The sequence below is a fragment of the Oryctolagus cuniculus genome, chromosome 8 (genome assembly GCF_964237555.1).
Source record: "Oryctolagus cuniculus chromosome 8, mOryCun1.1, whole genome shotgun sequence".
NCBI lineage: Eukaryota > Metazoa > Chordata > Mammalia > Lagomorpha > Leporidae > Oryctolagus > Oryctolagus cuniculus.
The window spans coordinates 118,742,945-118,762,638 of record NC_091439.1 but is presented as its reverse complement, the minus strand read 5'-3'; the positions used below and the strand labels follow the sequence as shown (position 1 = coordinate 118,762,638).

General features: G+C 46.6%; 1 protein-coding gene across 15 annotated transcripts in view; it reads right to left on the bottom strand.

Annotated features, from left to right (window-relative positions):
- The window catches only part of ERICH1 (glutamate rich 1), a 92,898-nt gene extending 73,204 nt beyond the window's left edge, over nucleotides 1-19,694 (bottom strand). For 11 of the 15 annotated variants that reach the window (XR_011378082.1, XR_011378084.1, XR_011378083.1 and 8 more), the window contains exons 1-2: nucleotides 19,520-19,694; nucleotides 243-389 (exon numbers count right to left, since the gene is read on the bottom strand). Coding sequence is in view for 9 of the 15 variants with exons in the window: in XM_051839253.2 (XP_051695213.2) it covers nucleotides 243-389; nucleotides 19,520-19,679 (307 nt within the window). In the remaining 6 variants the exon portion in view is untranslated. Of the gene's footprint in view, nucleotides 1-242; nucleotides 390-15,775; nucleotides 15,913-19,519 lie in introns of all 15 variants that reach the window. The other 4 variants (XR_011378085.1, XM_070047255.1, XM_070047256.1 and 1 more) reach the window with 2 other exon arrangements.

Genomic DNA, 19,694 nt, shown 5'->3' with positions numbered 1-19,694 from the left:
CACTCCCAACCTAGCCGTTGGCTGGGAAGTACTAACACTGACTTCTTCCCTGACCAAGTAAATTACTGAATCACTAGAGCATATGTAGGATGATGCCTGCCCTGCCCATCCCTGCTATCCACCTTTGCAAGGCTGACCTCCAAATAAGAGGCCCCCGGCTCAGAGGGAACGCTCTCCAGGATAGGCACAGAGCACTGAGAGTAAACCACCTGTAACCTAAGGTCACCTGCAGCGAACCTCACCTGTCAAAGACTGCACAGGCTTGGATTTCACAGTCTCAGGAGCCACTCTCTTGCATGGTTTCTCGGAGGCTGGCGTCTGGGAAGTCGTTTTTTCTTGACCACTTGAAGTAGTAGGAAAAAGTCTCTTCAGCACTTTATCAACAAATACTACAAAAGAAAAAAATTAACAAAATAAAGCAAATTAAAGAAATGATTTATGGCATTTTACCTATACCACATACGGCTTTTGAGGCAAAACATACACATGCAACATTATCACTGGATCCAGGAAAATGATCCCCTCAAAGCTGTTAAGTGACCAGGAATTTTCCAGATGCAGCCTCTGGGAGACATCAGAGGACCTCTAGGGGACCCCACAATCCCTAGAGGACCTGATACTGTCTCTGGAGGACCCAGAAAGTGTGCCTGGAGGATCCCAGACTCTGTCCCCAGAGGACCCCAGACAGTTCCAAGAGGACTTCAGATACTGTCCCCAGAGGATCCAGACTCTGTCACCAGAGCACCCAGACACAGTCCCTGGAGGACCCCAGACTCTGTCCCTGGAGGACCCCAACTCCATCCCTGGAGCACTCAGACACTGTCCTCTGAGGACTGAGACAGTATCCCTGGAGGACCCGAACTCCATCCCTGGAGGACCCCAGACTCTGTCCCTGGAGGACCCAGGCACTTCCTATAGGACCCAGACAGTGTCAAAATAAAATTCAGAAACTATATAGAAGACAGTTCTTCAAAAAGTTCATGGAAAATGTGTATCATATATTAAAAAAAACTACACACAGATTTCAAACGTTTTTCACAACAAAATAACATATTTTAAGTTATTTTATTTATTCCAAAGGCACAATGACAGAGATAGGGAGAGACAAACAGATCTTCCATCTGCTGGTTCTCTCCCCAAATGGCCAGGCTGAGTGAGGATGAAGCCAGGAGCCTCTAACTCCATCTGCGTCTCTCGCATGGGTAACAGGGGTCCAAACACTTGGGCCATCCTCTGGTGTTTGCCCAAGGATATCAGCAGGGAGTTGGATCAGAAGCAGAGAAGCCAGGACTTGAACCTGAGCTCCAATATGAGATCTGGCATCATAGGCCCAACCAGCTGTGCCACAATGCCACCCCTCAACTAAAAATATAATTTAATTTTTCCAGGAACTTTTTGAAGTCCCCTTTAAGGTGTGAAATGTACTCTAGTTTTGCCCTGTGATTATTTTAACACTTTTGTCCCTGGGATGCTATATCTCTTGTTGCTTTTCTCACACTGTAGATCATGAACATCCTAGGATCTGGTGCTCTCTCAGAAGAACAGCCCAAGCACAGGCCACACAAAGTAACAGAGGCAGGTGATTGGGCAAGCTGGGTATGAGAAGACCAGAAGAGCAGAGACTGGGTAATTCACCCTCTCCTGCCTCGCGAGAGAGTGCCATGTGCACTTTGTCCTTCAAGATGAACACACTGACAATCACAACTGAGAAAACCATACTTCCAACAAGCATGTGCAGATTCTTCACTATATTTGCCTTAGTTTACCATGGGCTTTACCTGGAATATGAGTATAATCATAATAAATATTTATGTCCTGACATAAACATGGTTAGTGAATTATTTCTGGTTTCAAAATAGCATACTAGAAAGAGTGAGAGGGATAAGTTAATAAAATGAATTTTTAAAAATCTCATTAAATTTAGAAATTAAAAGAACAGAGAGCTGCTCTGGCAGAAATCACAATGTCTAACATAAGTGCCTTAGTCCTTGTAGATGGATGGTGGGAGATATGGGAGGATGGCCCAGGTCCTTGGGCCCTGCACCTGCACGGGAGACCAGGAGGAAGCACCTGTCTCCTGGCTTCGGATAGGCACAGCATGCCGGCCACAATGCGCCAGCCATAGCAGCCACTTGCGGGGTGAACTAACGGAAAAAGGAAGGCCTTTCTCTCTCTCTCACTGTCTAACTCTGCCTGTCAAAAATAAAATAAAATAAAATAAAATAAAATAAAATAAAATAAAATAAACACCATAGATTCCCCTGATTTCATCTACAAGGTAACATATATTGATCTCTTTAGGGGGGCAGTGCTGTGGTGTAGTGGGCTAAGCCTCCACCTGCAGCACCGGCATCCCATATGGGCGCTGGTTCTAGTCCTGGCTGCTTCTCTTCTGATCCAGCTCTCTACTATGGCCTGGGAAAGCAATAGAGAATAGGCCTGCACTGGCATGGGAGACTGGTAGGAGGCTCCTGGCTCCTGACTTCGGATAGGCCCAGTTCCAGCTGTTGTAGCCATCTGAGTGAACCAGCAGAAAGAAGACCTTTCTGTCTACAACTGTACCTCTCAAATAAATAAATATTTTTAAAAAAGAAATAAGCCCTTTAACATGTTCAAGCTATAAAGCACAGATATGTGGGTTTAAAAAACAAGAGGGCTCCTATCACACCAAGGTTAACCAAAACTCCTAATGCTTTCTCAATTACATAAGCAAATGCCAAAATTACTCAGTTGGGGACATGTGAGTACTAATACCATGAATGGGGCATTTATTAACAGGACTCTTGGCATCCTGCTCAGATACAACATATAAAACAGCTCCCTTTGGTGGGAGGAAAAGAAGGAAAGGAAAATGTAACCTATAAGGATATTATCACTTAAGACCCCAGCACTGGCAAGGTCCTGGAAATAAGAGAGCTCCCCTATGCTTTATTTTTTGAAATATTATATTAAATTGTCATTAGCACAGGATCCTGCCAAAGCATGGTTTACATACAATCTGTTGAGGTGTTTGATCCCAGATCCCAGATCCTCCACAGAAAGGCATGGTGGACAATCCACATGGAATGTGGCTGAGAGCAGCTTCCAGACTGGAAGAGGATGCCCTGGCCTTGGAGAAGAGCAAGGCAGTCTGTGAAAAAGCATGGACTGGGGCCGGTGCTGTGGCATGGCGGGCGAGGCTGCCGCCTGCAGTGCTGGCATCCCATATGGGCACTGGTTCGAGTCCTGGCTGCTCCACTTCTAATCTGGCTCTCTGCTGTGGCCTGGGAAAGCATGAAAGATGGCCCAAGTCCTTGGGCCTCTGTACCCGCATGGGAGACCCAGAGGAAGTTCCTGGTTCCCGGCTTAGGATCGGTGCAGCTCCGGCCATTGTGGTCATTTGGGAAGTGAACAAGTAGATGGAAGACCTCTCTCTCTCTGTGCCTCTCCTTCTCTCTGTGTGTACTTCTGACTTTTAAATAAATAAATCAATCTCTTAAAAAAAAAGTTCATGGAATTAAAAAAAAAAAAAAAAGCATGGATTGTAGTATCCCAGGTATTTCAAGCTTCCTCAACAGATTGTATGTAAAACCAAAATACCATACACATTTCCTTTTAAGTAGCAAAGAGGAAAATGTGCTATTCCAGATGACCAGGTAGGAATTTCTAGGGGAAACAAAAGGCAGATAAAACATAACCTTGCCTGCAAACTACCAATAAACCAAAATTATTTAAACAAAAGTTAAACAGAGTTCTAAGATAACAACAAATCAGCTACCCTGCTTTACAAATAAAGAGGACATGGAAGCTCAGAACTTCAAAGATGTGCCAGACTGGTGGCAGCTAATGTGGACATATGGCTAAAATCATCTCAACATGCTTCCTGCCCATGGTCGTGCAGCTGCCCAGCACAGGATGCAAAACAAAAACGGAAAATGGTCAAGCACCCAAGAGAAGTCAGCCACCACTGGGAAGAATGCACTGAATCAATCACCGGACAATATTATTTACAAAAGACAGCTGATACTTAAATCCATAAAACAAAACAGGGTAAGGATCAGAGCATACAACCAGTCACATCTGGCCCAGCGCTACTTGTCTCCCAAGGCTTTCTGATAGATTTCTGAGCTGCGACACAAGCAACATCACAATGTGCTAGAGAACAAAGATTAGGGATCATTTTCACTGAATTGAATTTATTGTCTGAGTAAATTATATTTACGGTCTAATTAACTATGGTATTCCACCAATACAAAATTCACGTTCCAGATAAAAATGTTTATCACTGTCATAATAAAAATTCTGAGATGGGAAGTAAACGTCTGGAGCAATCTTAAAATCAGTTAGAATAAACTCACAAATAGATTGACAGTGGATAGGTATTTCTTTGTTGAGCATATTCACTATATAACAAGCCATACATGAAATCACAGTCACTTCCTCCTTCACAATTACAGGTTACTCTCCCAGGAGAGACTTACTGTAATCTCACCTTGTGTCCATGCGGCCTAGAAGCCAAGAGTCAGTTGGCTAGCACAAATACCAGGGAATCTCAAGGCCTTTTGGATTCTGGTTGCAGTGGTCCAGCATTGTCTGGAGGTTAAGGACAGGTAGCTCCTTCCTTGGGGACAAGATTCGGTGCAGACCCCAGTAATTTAGGCCACAAGCCAAGAGATCCAGAAATACATCCCATGACAGCAGGAGGTCTTCCTGCAGCCCACTTTGCCAGGAGCAAGCCCCAGCCAGGTTCTGGTCTTGCCTCCAGCCCTGGATCCCAGAGTGCCCAGGACTCAAGAGGCCACTAACCACGTGAAGGTCTAGACTGGACATGGACTCAGGAGAAGTCCTGTTCTATTCTTTTCTACCTGGACGTAAACTCTCCCCTTTCAATGAGCCCAATTAAGATTCTCAGTGCCCACGGTCCACAATGAAAGCTCTAAGGGGAGGTAGTAAGAAATCACTGTAGAAGCTGGCACTGTGGCATGGTGAGAGAAGCTGCTGCTTTCAATGCTAGCATCCTATATTGGAGTGCTGGTTTGAGTCCCAGCTGTTCTGTGTTTGATCTAGCTCCCTGCTTATGGGCCTGGCAAAACAGCAGGTGATGGCCCAAATACTTGGGCCCTGCCAGGGACATGGGAGATCAGGAAAGAGTTCCTGGTTCCTGGCTTTGGTCTGGCCCAGCCCTGGCCCTTGTGGCCACTTGGGGAGTGAACCAGTGGATGGAAATTGGTTCTGTCTTTCCTTCTCTCTTGGTCACTCTGCCTTTCAAAGAAACAAAATAAATCTTAAAAAAAGAAAGGAAAAGAAAATAAATTACTGTAGTCCACAGGAAGGCTGGGGCCCTCACTCCTGGTTCTGAGACCTCCCCCCATCCACCTCATTTGAGGTGACATGTCAAGCACAGCCAAGAACATTAGAAAAATGGAACACAAGCTCCTTGCAAGGCTATCCTCTCAGTCCAGCACCAGGTGTGGAGGTGGCCTGCTGCAGTATTCCACTCAGAGGAGCAGAGTTCTGTGACCCCCTCAAGGCAGGCACCCCTCATGATACACAATGGTGCCATTCAGGTTTCAGCTCTTAGCTTGTCCCTTTCCCCAGAGAGAGAAACTCTCTTAAATAGGCTTGGGTTCAGGGTAATAATAAATTGGCCTGAGTTACAGTCTTGCTGCTTCCAAGTGGGAAACCTCTAAGCTATGTTACTTTCTGGCACTCAGTGTTTTCTTCTAAATGGAAGGGAAAAAACCCCAGAAAACAAAAAATACTTCGTTTGGGCTGGTGCTATGGTGTAGTGGGTAAAGCTGCTGCCTGCAGTGCCAGCAACCCGTATGGGCATCAGTTAGAGTCCTGGCTGCTCCACTTCCAATCCAACTCCCTGCCAATGTACCTGGGAAAGCAGTGGAAGATGGCTCAAGTGCTTGGGCCCCTGCACTCACATGGGAGACCTACAAAAAGCTCCTGGCTCCTGGCTTTGCATAGGCCCAGCTCTGGCCATTGTGGTCATTTTGGGAGTGAACCAGCTTATGGAAGACCTTTCTCTCTCTCTGCCTCTGTCTAACTCTGCCTTTCAAATAAATAAATAAATAAATAAATAAAACCCAAAACATCCTTATAGGGAGGCCACGCAGCAAAGACATAGAAATACACACGAGTGGCAAGGCTTCCAAGCCACCTGTAGATGTGGAACAGCCCTTTCCCTCCCCTTTGCCGGCTCCCTGTCTCTGTCTCTTCCTCTTACTCCCTTCTTCCCAATTCCCTGGAGTACAGGGACATTCTCTGACCACCTTGCTGTCTCATATATACTCCTGACTCCCTCGCAATATGACTCATCTCTAGTTTGCTTGAACCCCACACCCATCTTTAACAACTCAGCAAGCACATCGACCTGAACTCACCTTGTCTACCCCACACCCTGTGACCCACCCAGGATACTTGTACTCTTGACAAAGACACAGCTGGGTCCCCATGCCCTTGGCTGGGCCCTCCATCTGCCCATCCCTACACTGCCTTGGTCAGGTCTTTGCTACTCACCCATCACACAACGACTCTGGTGAGGTGCACCTGCTATACTCCATGCTGATGGCTGCCTCCTCCTTTCAACCTTCCACTTTCACACAATCCTGCACATAAGCACTCCTGTCTGCCAGGTCTCACACAACCACTGGCACACGGGGTGGCATCCACACACTGGACTCTCCTGCTAGCCCGCCTTGACGTCCAGTCTTTCCCAGATCCCACACCCCATTTTGTCCTCAGGCCCCCTCACTCTCCTTATATCAGTGATAATTCCTTCCCATTTTCCTTTTTCTCACCACCTTGGTACTTTTGAAAACTGTCATCTGTTACTTTGTGAAATCATGCCAACTTGAGCTAGTCTGATGCCTCCTCACAGTTAGACTGAGTTTACTAACTCTGGGTCATAGACAGGATGTTGTTCTCAACATATCACCGTGGCATTCAGGACGCCAACTTGTCTCATTCCTGCTGATAACTTGATCACCACTTGGGTAAGGTGATGTCTGTTGGGTTTCTACCTGCAAAGTTACTGTTCTTCCCTTTATAATTAACAAGCACCTTGGAGACTAGATCCTTTTTCTCATTCATTCCCTCTCCATTATTGGCCACACTGCTGCATATGTGGCTATGGCACCCTACTGTGGTTCTGTTTCCCTTGTTCCACCTATGCTCATTACATGGGATTCTTTTAGAAGAAGAATTGCTTTCACTTCCCATCTGCTCACTGGATTTTAAGAAATCATTTATGGGCTCATGGATATTTCCACTTTCTAAGGGTTACAACTACGCGCTATCACCACATTCTTTGTTACTCAAATCACCTCAGCTATGGCCACTGGCTATGTCAGCATGAGCCTGATGCCCTCTGGCATGCTCCACCCTGCTAGGAGCACAAAGCCACTTTCTCACCTTCTGTCCTCTGCCCAGGCCTGGATCCAGACCTTCCTTGAACAACTGGACACTTGGTACTCAATGCAACCACTGCTACCCTTCCAACCACAAATCTTATCTGTGGTGGTCCTGAGTCACTGGAGGGGGAGGCAGTGCACAACCAATCAAAATAAAAGCCCTGAGGAGCCTGTGAGGAAGAAAACGGAAGCACATTCACACCTTGCTGATCCCCATTCAGACACATTAAGACCACAAAACTGATACCTAGAGCAATGAGCTGGGCTACCATAACAGCACACAACAACTCCAGGATGCAGAAAAATGGGTTGTTTAAAAATGTTAAATAAAATGATAATATAATTTAGGCATAAAAGTTTTTAGTTCTTCAGGTTTAAATCCCAAGTTGTTGCATGGAGGTGACAGCAGGAAAAATGCCATGCAGATTCCAGTGTGCTAACCCATGAGGGTCCAGAAGGACTACACAGTTGACATTTTATCAAAGGGGGAGGCTTTTCCATTTCAAATTTAAACTGAGCAGAGGCGTACAAAAAATAAAACACCTTTCATTATCCCCAGGTTTAAGTACTTTGTAAACCCAAGTGGCTAAAATGATCTACACTAGTGTATTTTAGGACCTCTTAAGCACAGATGTGGACCTCTGGCATCAACCACATCCATGTGGCTCACATGTGTTGCACAGATGGAATGAGTTCAGGAAGTCTGTCTTTGCCCCCACTGCTTGTTACAACATAGTTACAGAAAAATGAGCTATTTATACATAACCCCTCAGGGCTGGCTCTGTGGCGCAGTGCCTTAATGCCCTGGCCTGAAGTGCTTGCATCCCATATGGGCGCTGGTTCGAGACCCAGGCTGCTCCACTTCCAATCCAGCTCTCTGCTATGGCCTGGGAAAGCAGTGGAAGATGGCCCAAGTCCTTGGACCCCTGCACTCACATGGGAGACCCAGAGGAAGCTCCTGGCTCCTGGCTACAGATCAGTGCAGCTCTGGCTGTTGCAATCAGTTGGGGAGTGAATCATCGGATGGAAGACTTCTCTCTCTCTCTCTGCCTCTCTTCTCTCTGTGTAACTCTGACTTTTAGATTAATAAATAAGTCTTTAAAAAAAATACACAACTCTTCTTGATGGGAGCAAAGGCATGACTTTGGTAATAAATAATGATAAATGTTAGTTTTATGCTGTATCATCCATGAGTTATTTATAAAGTACACTGTTTTCAGGCATAAGAACAGAAGATCTCAACCAGATGTCAAAATGGATATCTCATTACAAAGTGAGAATTTTTATCCTTAACAAGAATTTCAACTAATAAATCTTAACCTAACTTAATCCAGAAATTCGGTATCCAAAAGTAAAACAATTTTGCCAACAAATATGCATGTCTAAGTATCTTCAGGTGCTGTATTGCAAAGAACAAAATAATGAAATAATTGAGTAATAATGAATAATGAATAACTGAAAATAATATTTTATATCAGTTTTAAAAGAACAAAGGTTAAACAATAAAATATTAAAAAAAAAACAATAATTACTTTCTACTAAATAATATTGCCGGAAGAGCCACTGTTGAATTTCACTTTGCCCCAGCATCTGAGACTACACCACGATGCTAAGACTGACGGCTTCATGTCTGAAAAACCGTCTTCTGGATCAGAACAGGCATTTGATGTCCTCACTTCCCTCTCCCTCACCTTTCGATAGTTAACAAAGAGCATCTGTGTATTTACAAGGGACAATGCAGCACATCCAGTGTACTCACTGTAAGAGGAAATGGAACTGCTGTCCTACCACTAATAGTCTTCACACCATTTACCTAAACCGAAGCAATCAGTCACTTTTTAAACAAAAAACATATTGCAGATTCACTTAAACCTTCACTGCTACTTGTAAATCCCCAGAGTTACGAATGAAGTACCCTCTGAACTACCTATTGGCTTTCCACAGAAACGGAAATGGACAAACTTAGGTAAACAAAGTATGTCTTTTAAACTGACCAACTCTCTTTGTGGAACATAACTGAAGGCTGTTTATTTCAGGGTACCAAAACAGTGATGTATATTTTTTAAATGAAATTATCATTTTTGGTTGGTTCAAATGCTCCTTTTTGACCTGGAGTGTATGTTTGTGTGTACGTGCATATGTATTGCAAATGGAGGCCTAAAATCAAATCTCTTTTCTGTTTAATTTCCAATGTGCTAAAAGCAAAGAAACTCCACAGAGCTGGGCAGTGCAGTTCTGGAAGCAGTACGGTCTCGCAGATCTGAGAACTTTCCAAAGTTCAGAGCTATCATGTGGACCAAATAAAAACTGCTTAGTGGTCATAACAGGAACTCTAACACCCCTCACCAGAAATCTGAGCCTGCCTGCATTCTCGTTTTTCTCACACCTCATCAATGTGCTCTTCCAACAGCAGAAACAGGTTTTGACTTGAAACTCTAGTGTCTGTCAAAAAGCAATCATAAGAAAATAAAAAGGCAGGGGAACGCTGTTCAAGACCAATAGAAAAAAATAGCCTAAGGGAAACAAATATAATTACTGAGTGGAGCAGGCAGCTGGAATTGGGAAAGGACGAACGAAAGAAAAAAAAAGGTGGATGTGAAAAAAAACATCCCACCTAAAATTAATATGCTGCCATATCAAACAGAGACATTGTGTCTCCTTGACACAGGGGCATTGAGTTATTTTGATATAATTTCAGAAAGAACTGCTGCCTAAGCTTGCTGTTTCAATTTAAACACACATGAGCCAAAGAAAAATAAAATCTTGGGGTAAAGTGAAATTAGACACTCAAGAGACATTGTACATATATGTACCTCAGGGAAAAAATGGGAAGTTTAGTTGCTGGTAGTAAACCTATCCAATTCTAAACTGCTCCTCAAAGCAGTTACTTGATTTAAAACCTAACAGTTGGAATAAAAAAAGAAAGATTTTATTCCATTTTTAACAAAGGTGTTACAGCAGCACTTCAAGGAATTTTTTTTCCTATTTTTATATTGCTAGAGCAGAAGCTCCAAAAGTTATGAAGTATCTAATGTGCCCGTTCAGGGAAGCAGGCAAAACTGGGGAGACTCATGAGAATGACCCACAGCCTTCCTGCATGGTTCTTAGCCCAGGTACACTTTCTTCCTGAAAATTTATTTTCAAAATTTTAACTGACACATAGTAATTGCACACATTTAAAGGTTACAATATGATAATTCAATACATGTGTACAACGTGTAGTGATCAAATCAGAGTGACTATCATTTTCATCTCCTTATCATTTCTTTGTGTTCAGAGACTCCTAGTTCTTCATAAAATACATAACAGGGTATACTGGGGCGCAGTCACTCCACTGGGCTGTAGAACATCAGAATCTCTCCTTCTTTTATCCAGTCTCTCTCTATCCCTTCCTACACCCTTCCCTGTCTCAGTTAACCTCCATTCTACTGTGTCTATAAAATCCCTGTGTTTACATTCCACAAGCGAGCTTATGACATATTTGTCTTCCTGTGTTTGCCTTATTTCACTTAATATCAAGTCCTCCAGGCCCATCTATTTTTCTAGATTTCACTGAGGATTAAAATTGGGTGTACATCGTACTTGACTCTTGGGAAAAAATGGAAATAGAAACGTTTCCTTCTAACACATTCCTTTTTGAAAAAGGAAACTAAAATGAAAATATAAGTGACAGGAAGAAAAAGTACACCTTTACTTTTGCTACAAGCAGATGTTATCCTATGAATGTTATGCATGTTCTTTTTTAAAGATTTATTTATTTATTTGAAGAGGCAAAGTTACAGAGAGGCAGAAGCAGAGACAGAAGTCTTTCATCAACTGGTTCACTCCCCAGAGAGCCGCAATAGCTGGAGCTATGCCAATCCGAAGCCAGGAGCTAGGAACTTTTTCCAGGTTTCCCACGTGGGTGCAAGAGCCCAAGGACTTGGGCCATCTTCTATTGCTTTCCCAGGCCACAGCAAAGAGCTGGATCAGAAGTGGAGCAACCTGAACTCAAACCGGCGCCCATATGGGACACTGGCACTGCAGGTAGCAGCTTTATCTGCTATGCCACAGCGCTGGCCCCATGCATGTTCTTATTTCATTAAAAAATTTATCTTGATTACAAAAATAATAATTTCTTCTTATTATCGATGTGCATGTTATACTTTATTTAAATTATATATTTCTTTTCATTGACTAAGCACTGAGATACTTAAAAAGCTCCATGGTGATGGAAGGCATTAGATATGATGCTCATTTGTGATTCTCTAACCAAAAATTTGGTTATCATCTCTATATAAAATAGTGTTTCTTAGAAAAGTGTGACCAAAGACAAAAAATAAGTCCATAACTAATTTGGAGATAGAAGGAATGATATCAATTTAAAAGAAGTATTTCAAAAAGTTGCTGTCCATAGCTATAAAACTGACAGGACCATGAGACTACTGGAATTATATTAAAATAAAAATATTAACAAGTAACTTTTAAAATGCAACTTCCTGATATATCACTTTGACAGAAAACCATAGAAAAATAGGTTTATGACATACCTTTTCAGAATTTATACTTAATAGTCTTATGAGTGGAAAAGTGATGAGACTTTGAAACAAGAGGTGCCAGGATTTTTAAAATCACTTTTAAATGAAAACTTGATAATAAAGTAAAACAGAAATGACTATTAATAGTAACTTTCACTGTGGTCAGTCTGAGGATGCCCACCCCCTCACCTTACGATACCATCTGAAGAGATAATTTCCCAACATGTTATTGCTAAAACCACATGACAAAATTATCTCATTAAGGAGAATTATGAAATCTGAGTATCTCAGTAAAATTAACTCTACTTCATTTTTCATCCTATCTGATATCTGCCTAGCTCATTTTAGAAGACATTTTTAAATTTTCTTAGGATTCCTGTAGTTTGTACAAATCTGATATTTTGAATTTTCTCTTTACAGTAAGACCTATGTTTAAATGTCTGCTAGAAATATCAGCTAACACAGCTTCCTTTAAAATGGTATCTGTTGACTTGACTTTTTTTTTTCTAATTTTACTCCTAAAATGAGGAAAGGTACTTAACTTTGGTCTATAATCAAATAAAGTGATGAACTAATAATAGCATATATCACTTCACAAGAAAGAAAAGTTCAGCAAAGCATATGAATTCAATAAGAGACAGATTCTTAATGAGTTACACAAAATAATTGTAAATTGTAAAAATACTAAGATTCAAGCAAAAGGTAGTGAGTTTTCTGAAATATTAATTTAAAAAATATATTAAAAATAGGGTCAGAAATAATACTCAAATGGGATATTACTGGAATCTTAAATCATGACCACTTTGATACAGTATTCTCATTTAAGTTGTAGAAATATACTTAATACTCAATTTCTACTAAAACTTCAACACTTAAAAAAAGAAAGAACAAGTTCCAAGTAAACTTTGTCCAGAGTTTTTTCTTATGGTTGTAGAGTGGCATTTATATCACTAACTATGATATAATTTTAAATCATAAGAGGTTGAGATAATTTTCATTAAGGATTGGTAAACATATACTAATAGAGGAGAAAGCAAGGGTCACTTTCTTGGGGCCAGGTACTGCCACTGACCTGACTGGACCCCGGCAAATTACTCAGCCCTTGGGAGTTGTTTTCTCACCAAAACAGGACTGAGTTAAAAAAACAAAAACAAAAACAAAAACAAAACTGAGGGGCTGGCACTATGGTGTAGTGGCTAAAGCTGCTGCTTGAGACACTGGCATCCTATATGGGCACCAGTTCAAGTCCCAGCTGCTCCACTTCAAATTCAGCTCCCTACTAATGTGCCTGGGAAAGCAGCGGGGGATGGCCCAACTCCCTGGGCCCTTGCATCCATGTGGGAAACCCAGAAGAAGCTTCTGGTTCCTGGCTCTGGATCGGCCCAGCTCCAGCCATTGGGGCCATCTGGGGAGTGAGCCAGCGGATGGAAGATCTCTCCCTCCGTCTCTCCCTCTCGCTGACTCTGTTAAGAAAGAAAGAGGGCCTGCGCCGTGGCTCAATAGGCTAATCCTCCACCTGCGGCGCTGGCACACTGGATTCTAGTCCCGGTCGGGGCGCCGGATTCTGTCCAGGTTGCTCCTCTTCCAGTCCAGCTCTCTGCTGTGGCCCGGGAGTACAGTGGAGGATGGCCCTACTCCTTGGGCCCTGCATCTGCATGGGAGACCAGGAGAAGCACCTGGTTCCTGGCTTCGGATCAGTGCGGTGCGCTGGCTGCAGTGGCCATTGAGGGGTGAACCAACGGCAAAGGAAGACCTTTCTCTCTGTCTCTCTCTCTCACTGTCCACTCTTGCCTGTCCAAAAAAAAAAAAAAAAAAAAAAAAAAAGGATAGAGAAAGAAAAAGAGGAAGGAAGGATTGATTTTAAAAAATGCTAAGATGACACTCAGAAAGCTGCCTGTATTATAACTAAAGACCCAGAATAAAATATAAATTTCACCTCAATATTTTAATTTCTTCTAGTTTCATTAACACTGGCTTTTCCATTACATAAATCTTGAATTTGACCCAAAGAACTTCTAACAGACAAGAGACTGGACACTGACAAGACCCATGTCACTTGCACAAGTATTTTCTGTGGCCCAATAATGGGAAATGCCATTAAGGAAGACGCAAAGACTCCCAAACAGCTGTCACTCCTGCATTGGCTCTACCTCATCCCCTGGCCCAGAGGAAGGGGGTATGGCAGCTGCCTCACTGCTGACTTCCTTGAATCCACCTTCCCATGGAACTGTGTCCCTCAGCTGTCTTCACTGCAGGACTAGCAGCATTCTCTCTGTGCTGGCTATTTCTCGTTTCTGAAACAAGCTCAAGTGTTTCTCTCATCTTGAACAAGGTAACACAGGGGTGTCACCTGCTTGTCACCTCTAGTGACCTGTGCTGTTTTTTTCTTCTCAGCAAGTGAGCCCCCCTCCCGCCACCCCGTGTGCCATCTCTTCGTGTACTTGGGGTTATGGAATCAGTGACAGCACCCAGCTGGCTGCCTCTGGACCCAAGCACATGGGCACTTTACCTGACTGAACCCTCACAATGCTGCCACTGTTATTGCCCTAGTTTTATAGGTGAAGTGCCTGAGGACTTCAGGGAATTAGCTCTGAGGTATCAGCCAAGGAGGGTCTGAACTTGCCCTCCTGTGTCTGGTTCACAGGCTGTCAGCGGAGGAAACACTTTAGACATTTCACCCAATTTCCATGAGGCTCCCTCACTTCCCCTCTCCAGACAATACCCAACCCTGACTCTTGACCAGTCTGGAAGAACCTAGGTCGGCAATTGCCCCAAGCATCCACTCCAAGTCTCGTCAGCCTGTTCCTTACCAAGTATAGCCTCTTCCTGAATCCTCTGCACCCATCCCTCTCACATTTCCCTTTGCATCTCCCACCTCTTCCCACAGATGCCTACCCACATTTAGGCTTACCTTTCAGAGGCATAAACACCTACTCTCCTCTGCTCAGAGTCCACCACAGCTTCCTAGTTTCCACCACCAGAGACTGAAGCTTCTCCATTGCTAGGGAACAATATACAACCTACTATTGGGAAACATTCTCAGAGATCTGTCTGCTCCCTGAAAGCTGGTTTCTACATTCACAAGATACTTCTTGAGCGTGCTCTCAACTCTCAAACATACCTGAAAGGTGGGGCCAGTGTTGTAGCATAGCCACTGCATGCAATGCCGGCATCCATACTGGCGCCTAATCGTGTCCCAGCTGCTCTACTCCCAATCCAGTCCCCTGCTAATGGTCTGGGGAAAGCAATGGAAGATGGCCCAAGTGTTTGGGGCCCTGCCATCCATGTGGGAGACTTGGATGAAGCTCCTGGCTTCAGCCTGGCCCAACCTTGGCCATTGCACCAATCTGGGGAGTTAAAACATGGATGGAAGATTGTGTGTGTGTGTGCGTGTATGTCAATAACTCTGATTTTCAAATAAATAAATCCTGAAAGAAAAAAATAAGATCTCTGAAACAGAAAAGAGCTACCTAACTTCCACTTTAGGAGAAAGGGGCTATTTCACATCACAGATACTCTGAGTAAATGATTATGGCCAGGCTCTGCCTATAGGTCAGTGAGTGACTATTGAACTCTGTGCAGATACCCACAGCTTGTGGCCAGAATGAAAGCTCTGCTCAACAGTCACTATGTACCCAGTCAGCCCTAGGAATAAAACACAGTAAGAAGGAAAAGGACCTCTTTCCAACTGGGACACATTCTCACCAGCTCCTCCAGTTCTGAGACTCCACCAGAGCTGCTGGCCCTGCAGATGTGTCTGAAAGTTTAAGTGGAGAAATGCACATACCAACATGTACCTCCATACATAACATACACAGCCACACATATGCATATGCATACATAGACACATGCACTCACAGAGACACACAGGCAGAGGCACAGAGGCACCAATTACTGGGTCCAGCACCATGGAGAGTGTCAACAATTGGGTGGTGCATGAAGCTCTCCAGTCTGCTCCCAAAGGTGCAGGGAGATATCTCCTCCAAACAGCACACCTACACACAAAAAAGAGTATATCAGGTAGATTTCCTATATGAAACAAGTTATCTCATGACATACTCCGCTGCTACTAACTGGAGATGCCTTGACAAGGCCTCAGTGCCATGTAGAAGGAGGTGGTGGGGAGGCCCACCTGGGCAGATGCCAGACACAAGTCCTCCATTCCCACAGTCCACTGAGGAGCTCCTGAGGCTGGCACAGCGCAAGGTCTGATCATAAGATGAATGCAGCACAGGTCTTTCCTGAGGAGCACATGCCCCCAGGGGAAAACTGTGGCCTCCAAGAGCTTCCTGATTCCACTGTGACCCTGCTGCAGGCTTCCCTGAATGTCAGTCACAGCCAAGCCTGTGCTAACATTGAACTATATATATGTCAGATGCTCACCCAATATTTCCAAAGCAGAAGGGACACTTCAACTAAACTCTAGATACGAAACCTTTTGGGTAACTGTTTTCAATTAACGGAAAATGCTCATTGCTAGAACCATGGTAACTCTCAGAGGCCCAAGAGACAGCCTCTGGTTTTCTTCATATATTTTTTTCCTGGCCATTAAAATGATGTGCATCCAAAAAAATTTTTTTTTCTTACTCAGGCAGTGTGGTTTCCCACTGAGGTTGCACTCTTGGTACAAATTGTCACAGGAAAAATTGCTGCATTAGCAGGCTACCTTACCTAGCTGAAGCAACCTACTTCCAGAAAAAAAAAAAAAAAAGAAATCCAACAAAGCCACCTTAGAGTGGTTGCTGCAGATTGACTGCCGCAACTTCACACACTATGGGTCCCTCCTGGGTCTGTGCCAGAGTACAGCCTTGCACTGCACCTGCACCTTAGAGGAAGAGGAAGGACTTTGCACTCCATTCCCTGAGGGAATCCCTGCCTGACACAATTGACAGATTCTGGCTTCAGAAATGACTTGTCAAGCTCTATGCGTGGCACATGTGTGTCAGGCACACTCAGGCTCCACAGCACCCACACCTATCTCCCTGCAGGGACACATGGAGGCATGAAGGCCTTGCCTCGCCCCTACCCTTGGGGCTACTGTGCTCCCAAGGAGCAGCTGGCCCCGAAGAACAGATGTCCCTGCAACTCTGGCCCCACTCAGCCCCACCAGCCGGCTGTTCTAAGGTGGGCACCAAGTCAAGGGCTCCAAGGTCCTGCTCCAGCAGGGTGAGACTCCTCAGCAGTCCACACTTGGGATCCTGGTGTCCTTCATTTACTGACTGCCACACTGCTCCAGCCACCCACATGGAAGTGGGGCTGTGACCAGAAACACCATGGTCATCACCACCACTGTTGCCATGTAGGGGTCTGTGCACTTCAGAGCTGAGCGACCGCCCACTCTCCTCAGGCCACCTGCAGCAGTCTGGGCACTGGGCAGGCGGCCTTCAATGCCTCTCATGCCCCAAGCTCTCCTCTCATCCTGTGTCCCCCACACCCCATGGCTTCCCATTCCCCAGCTCCTTCACACACTCCCAACCCCCCATCTCATGACCACTCACACCTGGCCCTTCCCTCACGCCCTGTGTCCCTCAGGACTCCTCACACCCTCCCCTGCCCTCACACACTGGGTCTCTCACGACCCCTCACATCCCACCCTCCCCTCACACCCTGTGCCCCTCACACACCACCTTCCCTTCATGTCCTGTGTCTCTCAGGATTCCTCACACCCTCACCTCCCCTCACATGCTGTGCAACTCATACCCCTCACATCCCACCTTCCCCTCACATGTTGTCCCTCAGGACCCCTCACACCCCACCCTACCTTCACACCCTGTGTCCCTCACAATCCCTCATACCCCACCCTCCCCTCACACGCTGTGCCCCTCAGGACCCCTCATACTCCACCCTCCCCTCACACGCTGTGCCCCTCAGGACCCCTCATACCCCACCCTCCCCTCACACGCTGTGTCCCTCACGCCCCCTCACACCCCTCTCCCCCCAGGCACCATGTACCTCACGACCCCTCATACCTCAACCCCCCTCACACACTGTGCCCCTCACATCCCTCTCCCCTCACACATTGTTTTCCTCACGACCTCTCACACCTCACCCCCCCTCACACTATCCCTCACAACCCCTCACACCTCACCCCCCCACACTATCCCTCATGACCTCTCACACCTCACACCCCCTCACACACTGTGCCCCTCATACCCCACCCTCCTCTCACGCCCTGTGTCCCTCATGACCCCTCACACTCTCCCCTCTCCTCACACACTGTGTCCCTCACACCTCTCTCCCCTCACACCCTGTGCCCCTCACACCCCTCTCCCCTCACGCACTGTGTCCCTCACGACCCCTCACACCTCACCCCCCCTCACACTATCCCTCACACACTGTGCCCCTCACACCCCACCCTCCTCTCACTCCCTGTGTCCCTCACAATCCCTCATACCCTCCCCTCTCCTCACACACTGTGTCCCTCATACCCCTCTCCCCTCACGCACCGTGTCCCTCATGACCTCTCACACCCGACCCGAACTTCGCACGCTGCAGCTCTCAGCCCGCGGCTCTCAGGACCCCTCACACCCGACCCTCTCCTCACACACTGTGTCCTTCACGACCTCTCACACCCCACCCTCCCCTCACACCCTGTGTCCCTCACACCCCTCTCCCCTCGCACGCTGTGTCCCTCACACCCCCCTCCCCTCACCTCTATCCCCTCACGCACCGTGTCCCTCACGACCCCTCACACCCGACCCGACCCTCACACACTGTGTCCCTCACACCCCTCTCCCCTCACACTCTGTGCCCCTCACACCCCTCTCCCCTCATGCACTGTGTCCCTCACGACCCCTCACTCCCGACCCGACCCTCACACCCCTCTCCCTTCACGACCCCTCACACCCGACCCGACCCTCACACACTGTGTCCCTCACACCCCTCTCCCCTCACGACCCCTCACACCCGACCCGACCCTCACACTGTGTCCCTCACACCCCTTTCCCCTCACACTCTGTGCCCCTCACACCCGTCTCCCCTCACACTCTGTGCCCCTCACACCCCTCTCCCCTCACACTCTGTGCCCCTCACACCCCTCTCCCCTCATGCACCTTGTCCATCACGACCCCTCACCCCCGACCCTCCCCTCACACCCCTCTCCCTTCACGACCCCTCACACCCGACCCGACCCTCACACACTGTGCCCCTCACACCCCTCTCCCCTCACGACCCCTCACACCCTACCCGACCCTCACACACTGTGCCCTTCACACCGCTCTCCCCTCACGCACCGTCTCTCACGACCCCTCACACCCGACCCGACCCGACCCTCACACACTGTGCCCCTCACACCCCTCTCCCCTCACGACCCCTCACACCCGACCCGACCCTCACACACTGTGCCCTTCACACCGCTCTCCCCTCTCACCCCTCTCCCCTCGCGCACCGTGTCGCTCACGACCCCTCACACCCGACCCGACCTTCGCACGCCGCAGCTCTCAGCCCGCGGCTCTCAGGACCCCTCACACCCGACCCTCTCCTCACACGATGCGGCCCTCAGTCCCGCGGCCCTTCACGTCTCGCGCTCCCCCAACACACTTGAGTCCCCACGCCCCAAACCACCTTCGCGCCCCTCGCGCGTCTACCCTCAGCCCCGCCTACCGTGCCTCCGGCGCTCAGCCATGCCGTGCTCGCCCGCGACCCCGGAGCCCCGCTGCAGCCCCGCGGCCGAAGGAGCTTCCGGATTCCCCGTTCGGGCCCACCCACAGCAGCAGGGCCGCCCAATGCGGATGCGCGTTCCCTGCCGCATGATGTCAACCATCGCTGTCTGGCTTCG